Source organism: Geospiza fortis, unplaced genomic scaffold (genome assembly GCF_000277835.1).
Source record: "Geospiza fortis unplaced genomic scaffold, GeoFor_1.0 scaffold131, whole genome shotgun sequence".
NCBI lineage: Eukaryota > Metazoa > Chordata > Aves > Passeriformes > Thraupidae > Geospiza > Geospiza fortis.
Window position 1 is genome coordinate 2,969,509 of NW_005054391.1, and position 12,067 is coordinate 2,981,575.

The 12,067-nt window shown below is 41.9% G+C and overlaps 1 protein-coding gene across 1 annotated transcript; it reads right to left on the reverse strand.

Moving 5' to 3' along the window:
* Positions 1 to 2,476: 2,476 nt before the first annotated feature.
* Positions 2,477 to 11,697, reverse strand: SH2D1B (SH2 domain containing 1B). The gene is made up of 4 exons (XM_005425621.2): positions 11,459 to 11,697; positions 8,181 to 8,244; positions 5,700 to 5,868; positions 2,477 to 2,517 (listed from the first exon to the last, which is right to left on the reverse strand). The coding sequence occupies exons 1-4, from the start codon at positions 11,695 to 11,697 to the stop codon at positions 2,477 to 2,479; spliced, it is 513 nt and encodes a 170-aa protein (XP_005425678.2).
* Between the last annotated feature and the right edge of the window lie 370 nt (positions 11,698 to 12,067).

Here is a 12,067-nt window from a genome sequence, read left to right on the forward strand (position 1 = left end):
CGGCTTTAGGGCTCCTGTGGCGTCGGGGCGATCCAGAGGGATGCTTTTCCTAAGCTGAGCTCTGCGTGGTCGGGGGGAGTTGAGTCTTTCAGCCGCCCAGCCTCTGGAGGGCTGCCTCCGATTGAAGCCGCCGTCGCTTCCCACCTGGAGCCCGCAGCCCTGCCTCGCCTTCCTGCTGTCTTTCTAGTACCCATGATCCTTTTCTCTCCTATTCGGGAGGGCTTAAGGCCTGGCCAGAGCCAGCCTCCCCCTCCCGCCTGTGGTTCCCTGGCCTCTCTCGCGGGAAGGGGAAGTTTTAGCAGAGTCCTGGCGATGGTGGGGACCGAACCTGGGGCCCCGCGACCCGGCCGCTCGATCCCCTCACACAGCGACCCCCGCTCCCGCTGCCTAAGCTGCAACAGGAATCCTTTCCTCGTACTCCTTGCAGCTGGAGCGCCCCGGGACATCGGGATCATGCCCTTCTTGGACTGTGTTCTTCCTTACACCATGTGCTCGAAGTTCGAGTGTACAAGAGGTACAAGAGGTTCCCTCCCTCCACTACTCAACCCCCCGACATGGACAAACACCCACTCACCCAGCCTTCGGATGCCGGCAGGTAGATGCTGCTGTGTGAAGTTTTTGAACATATTTTCTCAACTTATGCAGAGATGTTTTCTGTCATATTAGGCCTGCAAATATGTGTAGGAATGTCTATATCGGCCTCTGTATTTTCCTATGCTGTTAATAGGACAAACATTGCCATAAAGGACAGGCGAGCAATGTGAATGTAATGTAAATGTCATTGTGTCTGTTTTTCCTCTTTTAAGTCCTTGATCCTTCCTGTGTCCCCTTTCACATGACTGCTGCAAGGGAATGCTGGGGAAGTGACTGGAGTGTGGGCCTGAAGTCACCCTGCACCAGGAGCTACAGCCACCAGGACTGGTGGTGTAAGTCTGAGTCCAAAACATGCTGACAAGTGCCACCTGAAAGGCACCACGGCCGGGACCTTGTCCTCTGTTCAGCCATCAGTCACTCAGTAGGCACCATGAGGCACAGGCTGGGATTCCTTGTCACTCGGCCTTTTCCCAAGGCTGAACATCAGTGTGACTGAGTGAACACCTGGGGGACTGCTGAGACTGTCATTTCAGAAAAACTACAGTGTTGTGCTTTGTTGAGGACCATGCTGCTGGAGGTGGGGTGTCTCAGCACAGCAGCTCGTCAGTCTGCTACCTGTGATCACCAGCTATCAGACAGGCTGCTGGATTCTGCACGTGAAGAGACACATTAGTTATTTACTTCTACAGAGCAAGGACTGGGGTGTTTATGTCCCATAGTAAGTTTTTCATGGATGACTACTTTCTTTTCAATTAATCAAGTTTTGGACATATATTTTAGTACTTCTTGGCATTTCTAGGGTTAGTTAGTAGTCTATTTTTTTTGGTCTCTTTCATGCTACATATACTAGTTGAGCCTGGAGCCAAAAACTCTGCAACACTGTTAAATTCATAATGAAGTCCAAAGCTCTGAAAGGTCTAAAATTCCTCTGACAATTAATGGTGTGAGAGAAACATAATAGAAAAAAATAATCTAACTAGTATTACGCATTAAAATACATAAATAATTTGTGAAGGGTCTTAAACATACAACAAATACAAATGTCTTCCTCACAGTCTCAAATGGTGAGCAAGTCTGTAGTAGTGACTGGAAGACTCAGGACCTACATTTCTGTTTTGGCTGTGGCTGCTAGTTCCACCTTCAGAATTAAAGTATTTATTAACTATTTAAAATTGGGGTTAATATTGTAGCAAATTTTTGCATTAAAAACAAGCAAACAAACAAAAAAAGACATATACATAATACAGAACTAATGGCAGTAGAAAATCAAATGCAGTATTTCTGTAAGTACAGAATCTATTTAAAAAAGGATGTGTTCATGCTGACATGTATGTACAACTTGTAGTCCTCTTGTAATCTGCCAGAACCGTTCCTCAAAGTTAAAAGTATTTCAGTCAATTTTCCTCTGGTTGGTTATTTTTTTTTTATGGCCTGGATTTAACACAGTGTTTTTGGTTTTTGTCATATATGATTTTTATCAACACCTATCAATTCTGCCATGAATTACTGCTTCATGCCTATTCATTTAATGTATTTATATTGCTGCCTTCTAGCAGAATGTTCACTCTAGCAGTCAACATCTTGGACAATTTGCTGGGTAAAAACCACCAGAAGACATATACATGGACACCTTCCCCCATACCTACATGTGTGTGTTTGTGTCTGTAGCAAAAAGTACTTCTTTTATTGCTGAGCAAACATGCGTAATAGCTTGTACTGGATCTACTGGTTGAAGATACAGCTACTCTGATAGTCTGCAAAAGGAGGAGGTAATTCCAGGTCTAGAGCAGAGGACACCCAGCTGGAAGCTCTCCCCAGCTGAGGCCCTGTGCCAGGGCATGTCCTGGAATGGCAGCTTCTGAAACCATCAGGCGCAGATCCTTCAGGGTAGGACATCAACATAATCAGCGCTGTCATCAACTTCTGTGAAGCAATCAATACAAACAAAAAAAGATGTCATTGCAAGGTGCTCCTCTGAAAGGCTGTGGGAAGCAGCACAGCCTGTGGCAGGGCAGGTATCAGCAACTCAGTTTGCTATTGCAGGGCCAACATTTAGGCCCCCTGTCCTATGGACTGGATTCTCCAGGAAAAGGCAAAGCCTTTTCTGAGCCAGCAAGCACTGTTTTAAACAGTTGTATTCACACGATACCCCCTCCTTCCTGAGAAAGTCAAATGTCAGGAATCATCCCTTCTAGCTAAATCAAATCCGTAGCTGAGATATCTGTGACTCTCATAATGTATCCCTTGTTCTGTAAATAAATACCCAAGAGAAAAGTTCTCATCCCAGCTAAAGGAGGAGAGCCTGAAAAATCCTGTTCTCTCTTACACTTTGTAAGATTGGTTATGGTTTTTGAGAAGCCAGGGAAAAGGCAGAAATTCAATGCTTGGAACTCAAAGCTGCACTATGGAAAGCTATTGCTCTTCAAACAGCTGCCCTCAGAAAAGCTGTTCCTAAGCTAGAAAATTAAGCTCAAATATCTCCAACCACCAGGATCATTACCTCAGACCCTTGAGGTGTTCCACTGGTTGCGCTGGAGCGCTCAGTCCCATGTGTGCAGCAGAGGCAGCTGCTGGTAGCACGTGAGGGACGTGCTTGCTTTAGGGAGCATTGCTGTGCTTTGGGCAGTGCCTGTGTTTCAGAGAGCATGACATTTACATAAGCCCCTGCTGTGGACATGTAATAATGCAGCCTGAGAGGGAATTTTGGAATGCTGTATAAGTGAAATTTAAATCAAAATTTAATAAAAACAATTCCAAAGTAGCTTGATTATTTCTAAAAAGCCTCCATATTTATGGAAGGCTACCTATATTTTGACATTGAAATATAAGGCTTTATTTTCCTCCCTGTGATTCCAGATGAGGACACTGTTTATCTTCAAGAAAAATTCCTATTGCAGGACCAAAAATTCCTAAAAACATATCCATGCAGTATTTTCTGTCTCCCTGCAACAGCAATGATAATAAACCATAACAACATTTTTAGAGCAAATGTGGCATATTTGCTGTGTGATACAGGTGACAAGGTAATGTTGATGACATAGGAAACGTGCCTCTGTGGCTTCTCCTCAGCAAGGTCGCTGGGGCTCAGGCCCCAAAATTGCAGCAGTGCACGCTGTGCTGGGGGAGCTTGGCCACAGCAGTTGCACTGCTGTTGTGTGTGAAACCCCAGCGACTGCAGCACAGAGGGGCTGTCTGTCAGAGTCTGAAATAGTTCATGCCTCAAACTTTGATATAAAGTTCTGCTCATTATAACAAAAACTGTATAAAGAAGCTACAACCAAAGAAGCCTCCCTGAAACCTGAGGAGGTTGCCTGACCGGAACTTTGGACTGAAAGTTGAACTAGTGAGATTAGATAAAGGAAAACCCATTCTTCAATCACCTGAAACAGACAAGTAAACAAGGAAAAGAATGTGAGCCAAACCCAGCAGCTGTACTGAGAATCATCTCTGCCTCGCTTCAAGGTGGGGGAGGCCGTAGCCCTCAGACCCCTTTTCTGGGAGAAGGTTTGTACAGATTTCTCCCCCAGCCGAGGTGGGGGGAGGAAGTTTTGGCATGTTTGCTGCTCAGGGGTAGTGAAACCATCGTCCCTTACACAAACTGGCTATGGAACCTCCAACCTTGGGAAGGCCACATCCACGTGTCATTCACATGAGAGGCAGCTGAGAGAGTGCCTTAATCCATCAAAGACTCCTTGAAGTGCCCCCCAGAGTCGTTCTTGAAGCCTTCCATCACAGGACTGCACGTGATGCAAAACACCCAGAGTCTGTTGTAAGAGACAATGGCAAACTCCCCCATGCCCCAGGCAGGTGCCTGGGTTTTCCTACCCAGCCTGAGTGTATATTAAGCCATTGGATTCTGTGCATTTTGGTGAGACCTTCACCACCAAGAAGATCAGCTGAGAGGATCAAAGGAACATTGTTAGGGTTCACGGAGTGGTGATATTTTCTGTCACTCACTTTCTGTCCCCCCCACCTCTTTCTCCTTTCTCTTCTTTTACTCTCCTTTTTCTCTCTCTCCCTCTCATATTTACTATCAAATAAAACCCAAACTATTGCCACTGGCATATGGTATCATTTGCACCTTAATTTGGGCAGAGGCATTTCTAATAACTTTAATAACTGGATCATAACACTGCCCCACACCACCATGCTGAGCTGCTGTTGGGCATGAGATGCAAATCACAGGGCAGGTTTTGTTTCCTTTATGATATCTGTACTTAGCAAAAGGATTTCCCTTACTCACTTGTGCCCTGGCTGGGGCTCTTGGCACATTCTGCCATAGGTCATGGAACAGTCCCAGGCTTATTTTGCAGCCCATGGCCTGATGGATGCTGCAGCTCAGTCTTGCACAGCAGGAACATGAAGAATGGTGTGAGGGATACTAGCCAGTTATCAACAGTATCTGCAGTCATGCTTCTCAAAACAAGGATGTAAGGATGACATAAGGCTATAAAACACAGTCTAAAGCTTTATGAGAACCTCTGTCTTTATGGTATCCATTTGCATAATTCTGTCAGGTAGAAGCATCATATCCTCATCCTACATCTGGGACTCATGAGCATAAATTAGCAGAAGAAGAGTAATGAGAGGCTGAACTCTGGTTCCAAAGCTATGATCCAGAGCACAAGGCTATATGCTGATCACTTAGTCATGTTTGAATACAAATCACAAGCTGGCTTGCTTGCCTGCCCATCTTAGAACTAACTGAGTAAGGTTTTGATATAAACATATCTCTAAAACCTGGACAATGAAGGTAAAGGACAGCCTTAACTCCCAAGTGCAAGGGCCTGGTATCTTGGCAGAAGCACATTGAGTAAAACTGGTTCCCAGTCTTCTCCAGCCTAAAAGCATCGACATCCATGAACGAGAGAGCTGGAGGCAGCTTTTTTCATCATTGTGTATCTCTAGTAATTTTAATTTGTTCATTTGTAGTGGGTGAGGGTAAGTAACCTGTGAGCTAAGAATCACCATTTCAGTGAACATAAGAGAGAAGGGAGGATGTAAAACTTCTGTCCATGCAAGACAATGTTTAGCAAGTATTCACCACAAACATGTCAATGCTGTCATCTTTAAAAAATCCACAGAGGCAGAGCTAAGTTTCTCACCATCATAAACATTGTCCATTCCTGACTTGAACCTCTGGCTTCCTTGCAAGGCCTTAGGTTTCTTCACTGGGTAGCGGAGGTTTGTTATCAGTCCTTGATTTGGCTTTTCAAATGCGTATATTAAGTCCTTTAATGTTTTGAAGGTTCTCTCTGGAACACCTTCAGAAGTCTGTAAGGAAAGGATAACAAAATGTTTGCAAGTTCCCTTCACATGGAGTTCCCTAAATGAAAAGAATGATAACAGCTCCTTGGTAAATAAGTTGTTTCTTATTTACCAAGGAGCTGTTTTGTAAACAGATTTGGTGACAGAATATTGCACTGTCCTTAAAACACTAGGGACACCTGTTTGGAGCCATGGTTATGGCATTAAAAGTAACCTTCCTCACCATCTTTTTTTTTCAAAAAGAACATCAGTTAAATTATTGGTGTAGATGTGTGCTACAGCGATCCACTACAGCAAAGTGTTGAAGAGCGACAGCATTACACACGGCACTGTGGTCTGAGAGCAAAAGTTTAGTGATAACATACTTAGTTCTCACTAAAAATTCTGCCTTTAAATAACTAGGTGACAAACAGAACTCAAACTTTTACAAAATATCAGCATTGGGAAGCAAAGGTCATGTGCAAAAAACTGTTCTTTAAGTGTGAGTTCATCTGACAGGACTGAACTGTTCCTGCAGCTCAGCCCTGCGGGGATCTGTGCATGGACTTTACAGTGCTGTGACTTCAGGGCAGTGACAGACAGTGAGCAGCCTACTAGTAGTCGTTAAAAGAGAATGGGGCTTTCTCTTAATCTGCTAGCTACCAAAGAAACGTATTTATTTTCTTTGGTTTTCTGCATCCTTCATCTTTCATTCAGCCCTGGATGGACTGGGTCCCAATGCCTGTGTGTACTGGGTCTGGCTGGGATGAGTTAACTTCCTTCATAGCAGCCTACATAGAGCTGTCCTCTGAATTTGTGACTGAAACAGTGCCGATAACACAGCCACCACATTTTGGCTGTTGCTGAAAAGTGCTTGTGCAGCACTAAGGATGTCTCTTGCACTTGGTTCCCCTGGGGAGTGGGCTGGGGGTGTGCAAGATTCTGGCTGTCCTATCTCACCCCATCTGACACTGTACTCGGCAATAAAAGCATAGGGAAAGGGAGGATGTTTGTGGTTATGTGTGTGCTGAGGCCTCACTTTCTAGGAGGTCACTAAATATCTGCCCCCTGATGGGAAGGAGTTGCTAAACTTCTTTGTTTTGCTTGTGTGCACAATTTTGCTTTACCTGTTTACCTATTACACTGTATTTTATCCAGGCCAGGAGTTTCCTCACTTTTGCTCTTTGTGTTCTCTTCCCCCAACCCTGTCCTACTAAGGAGGGAGAGAGTGAGCAGCTGTAGGGGTGCTTAGCTGGTTGGAGCCAGCCTGCTGCATTCTAGAAAGCTCATGTCTGAATCTGGTGTTAAAAAAAAAAACCCAAACAACCTCTCTTCCACCATCAATACATTATCTCAGTCAATTATTTTAGTGAGCCAAAATAATCTGATTTAAAATTTTTAAGAACTGAATTCTTCTTTCACACTATTGGCAAAAATTTATAAGGAAGAATGGGTTTGAAAAGTCTAAAAACATCCGGGTTACCTGCTGGCAAGAATGACAGCATAACCCCAGTAGAGTGGATAAAGTCCAAAACAGAATATTTTTTGTCAGCAAACCATTCTTCTTCATGGGAAATTGGGTCTTTCATGCACAGGCAAAACCACTAATAAGCAATAAATTACCAGCATATGAGAGCTTGGAGTGTTCTTTATGAAGTGATTTCCTCATTCCACTTAAATGCTGCTTAATATTGGCAGTCCTCTTGGCTGTGCTAGTACAAGCAGGGGAGTAAGCCAGCTTTTAAGTGTCCTTTCACATTTCCTGGGGATTTGGTTGATGCATTAGTCTCTCTTACACTTCTTTTACTTGAATAAGCAGCATTATTTGGCATTGTCACTTCAGGTGCCTCACAATCACACAGAATTATAGATTCTTCAAATCAAAAAGATCATTGCAATATCCCAGATCCTTATGAAATGCTGCCTGCACTAGCAGTGCTTTCAAGTAGAAAAAGGTAATTAGGAACAGGAGAAAGTAAGAAACAGGAGAAAGTAAGAAAAGTAATAGATATTTCATCAGTGCTATCAAAAAGAAATGGTCAAATGAGAAAACAGCTGGTTAATAAATAACAGAGCCACTTAGATTATATGGAAATTCTACAAACGCAAGAGCTACTTTTTGAAGTCATCTATAATAAGAATTGAGTAGAGAGCAAACTTGGAAATATTTTCTATAGTATTGTGTTTATGGATTTTTCTTAATCTAGACTAAAATGATAATATATTAAAACTATCATAGATCATTGATCATAGATGAATCTAAGATATTTTAATTTATGGTTTTTTAAAAATCTATGATACTTAATGCAATCTTTAGAGATGCAATGAGAGTTACTCACCTGTATTCTAAAATATCCTTGGTGTTCTCTGAAGATACGGTAAGTGTAGATGAGGTCCTCAAAACTGTGAAAAAACATTGTATATGTAACACATCACATTAACAAAGTGGACATATCTGTAAACAGTATTAAAGACCTGAGAAGTGCAGTAAAATTGAATGAGGCAGAGACAGGAAAGCAAAAGAGAAGAGATCCTAGAGATTACAAAATGAGTGAAGGTTTAACATCTTGAAATACACAATTACTCTGACCAGGAGTTTCAAAGAACATATGAACTAAGCCTAACACAGGCCTTTAACAAGCATAATTTCATTCCACAAACAGCACCTCTTCTCATCTCTTTCTTATCTTCCTCACTTCTCTAACCTTCATTTTGTATTTGTGTCACAGGAAGGCTGTTGAATTCTTGGAGAGATGTAGGCAGAAAATGGCCTCCAGACACTAGCACCCAGAAAATGACGGTATGGCTCCTACTTCTGAGAATAATGTTATTCCTTTGCATTTCCCAAGGTTTTAGTCATTGTTATTTTTTATAATAAGGACATGTTTGAACACTGAGGCTACTGATGTCTTTGGATATATTTGTCAACAGAAATAAAAGCTTTATCAGATACCACAGTAGCAGCAATTCAGGAGGTGGACTGGAGATCGTGACTGTGATCAAAAAAGGTAGCAGAGTTGCAAGAAAATATACATCACAAACAAGTGAGAAGGTTGGGGAGAGGTGGGAGCAGCATCTGAAAATAAGTTTTTTTAACTTGTGTGCCTGTTCATCAGGAGGACTTCAGCTGTGGCTATGTGAAGTGAACTGTCATGAGAAGGAGAATCTTGGGGCAGAAACCTGGCTCAGGGCACTTGCACAGAAGTGAAAGGTTACTGAAAATAAACTACTTTGTTCTTCAAAAAAAGTTACTATGAACTGAAATTAGAATAAGGCTTTCAGTTATAATACATTTAGTTTAATTCAAAAAGTAGTATCACAGGGATGCATATTTTGGTTTTTGTCTTCTTGAGATACCTGTGGAAATACACATGTTCCTTGCTGAAAAGTACTTTTACAAATGTGAGTGCTTACAGAGAAGTGAGAAAAAGAAATACCGGGAACTGATCATTTTTGAAACTTGTTCTTTACTGATCAACTAAATATTAAAACGTTTCTGCCTGGATGTTATTCAGGTACTGTAATTCTTATTAAATAAACATGAAACTACCACTAAAATGGAAACTTCTGCCTCCTTATTAACTACTAAATGCTTACCAAGAGCTAGTAAAGGGTAAAAATAAACAAAATGTTTGGTCTGGAAGAAAAGTGGGGTGAGAGGGAAAACAGTAAGGAGAACAGTAGCAAAACCAGTAGGTCTGAACTGAAGTGCTGACAGAGACCTGGGATAATTCTAGATGAAAGAGACAGTGTGCTGTGGAGGAAGAGCCATGCACCTTGACCAATTAGAGAGATGCATTTGAACTGATCACACCATTCTGCCTCCCAGGTCCTCCATGGGAATGCACTCCCCACCATGTCCCACTAGAAAAGGACAAGAAAGTTTGTTTGCTGTAGCAAGTGGATCAATGTCTCTGCCCACAAATCAGGTAATTTGAGAAGGATTTATCAATTTGCACATAAGCCGTGTTAGGTGCTAAACAAGGTGTTGAGATGCAATGCTAATTCAAAAGTTGCCTTTGAACATCACTAACAGTTTCAGTGTTGTTTGCCCCCAGTTTTAGGGCAGTTTTCCCAGTGAACCACTGCCAGGCAGCCCAGTTTCTGGGGCAGTTCTCAGCCAGTGCACTAATACTATTCCATGTGCTGTCTGAACACAAGCCTTGCTCTGACCTGTGCAAGCCACCATCTGTGTACCACTGCTGCCACTCTCGCAGTTTAACTATGGCATTTGTTCATGTCAGGCTTATAGGCAAATACACTAAACACTTCAGTTTTTATCAGCTTTTAACACTAAAACCCACAAAAGCAAACTGGGAGTCATGATTTTTCATGTGCCTGCACAGAATATTGTGGCAGGCAGATGTGACAGGCCAAAGTATGTCTGCAAGATATCACAAGGCAAATCTGCTTTGCCCTTAAAAAAAAAAAAAAGAAAGGAAAAGCAACTGTGTTGGTGTGGCAGAAAGCCTAACCCAGGTTCTAACTAACATGGTCATTCTTCCTCTGTGTCAGGTTCCCCATTTGTCCCTTCTGACAAGGTATGCATGTGCCTTCCCTCCCACCTCCCTGCCCTCCCCTCAGCCCCTGCACTGTCTCATTCCACACCATACTGAAAACAGGTTCCTGTAGCTGTCTTGCTGAGGGCTCTGTTTGTCCCCAACTTGCTATTTCTCTTCAACTCATTCTGTTATTTTGAAGATCTGCTTTCTTCTACCTGCCAACCCAGTAGTACTCTATTTCTCTCTCTCTTTTTCTCCCCTTTCCATTGATTTGTTTCATAACAAATTCATTTTTAGTGATTGATAAAAATATCTTCTCATATTTGTTCATTAATTAGATATGTTAAAAGGTTTTCATGTCACATTCAAATGTATCTGCAACAAGAGTGCAAAACCTCATAGGTGCAAACAAAGACCTAGATTCTAGTTTTTAAACTTTGAATGCATTATGAACAGATCAATTATATATGAAAAGAGTAAATAGGGAAATAAAAGTGCTATTCCCTACAGAAAAAAAAAAAATAAAATTTTAATTGTAGTAATTAAAACTTTGGACTAGAAGTAGCAGTTTTCTATGTCCATCTTGTCTGTGGATTTGTCATATAAATTCAAACAGAACTTTGTAATTTTCAGCCTCAGCCTATGTTCTTATATCAGGTAATTCCTTTGAAACACAAGACTGAGTTTTTATCAGACAGAAAGTCTACAAAGAAGGAAGTGTTTTGTAACATACCATGAGATTTTTCAAGTGTCTCAACAGTGCTAAAATGCTGTTTACTCATCATTACAGAGGCAGTTACTTTGAGTAGGGATCTTAGCATATTTTGGCAGGCTGAGTTATTTTCTCTGGGCTGCCTCTATTGTCTGCAGAGAGAGACCAGCATCACCAGACTATAGTTCATTTATCATCTGTTACATAAGATAGCTTTTTGGAAATGCTACCCCCTCATTTGTCACTATAAAGGAAACCTAAAGCAACCAGCACTACTTGAATACATAGACACACTCCCTTGGAGTCTGTTAATATCAGGGAAGAACTATTAATTTTAGAGAAGATGATTGTTGTCTTTGGATCCAACTGAAAGCTCATAAAAAATCAGTATAAGAGTACTTACAAAACACAGAGACACAAGGCTCCTTCCACACTCTCACTCTCCCGTATTAAATAGCTGCCATTCTTTTTCTTCTTGCTCAGCAGCTCTTCACAGGTTCTTCTTGTTATCTTTCCATGAAAAAATGGGAATTCCATGGACCAAAGAAAACAATGTATCTTGCCTTTCAGAGCAATTCTAGAGCAAGTCAGAAGCCTAGCATGAGAAGAAACCTTATTCCAAAGGCAGCTTCCTGTGGACATCTGAAGCTGGAGGTGCCAAGGACACACAGGAGTTTATCTGTGTTGTTTACTGAACTGTCCCCAGTGAGGTGGGTTAGCTCTGCAGCTTGACAGCTCATGAGCTTTGTGGAGGCAGGAAAAGGTTGGTCTACACTGGTCATAGTCCACATCAAAAAGTAAGACACTTTTGTCACATTATACCAGCAGACTTTTGGGTTATGTATCACACCTCTAGGCTATGAAATCACTAAGCTGACACTGAGGTATAGTTACATTTTTAAGTTAACTTTAATGTTTAAAGTGGCTCAAAGCCCAGCAAATAGGGTCCTATGCTTCAGGAATAAGTCAGGAATGTATAGGAGGATAAAATTATGTAAAAGCACTCTTGTCT

What these genes read in the sequence shown, in the direction of transcription:
- SH2D1B (XM_005425621.2), bottom strand. Translation starts at nt 11,697, where the DNA reads ATGTCCACAGGAAGCTGCCTTTGGAATAAGGTTTCTTCTCATGCTAGG. An exon ending in GCCTTGTGTCTCTGTGTTTT is followed by an intron (nt 8,245 to 11,458) that starts GTAAGTACTCTT and finishes GTTTTTTCACAG; the next exon opens with TTTTGAGGACCTCATCTACA. An exon ending in AAGGATATTTTAGAATACAG is followed by an intron (nt 5,869 to 8,180) that starts GTGAGTAACTCT and finishes CTTTCCTTACAG; the next exon opens with ACTTCTGAAGGTGTTCCAGA.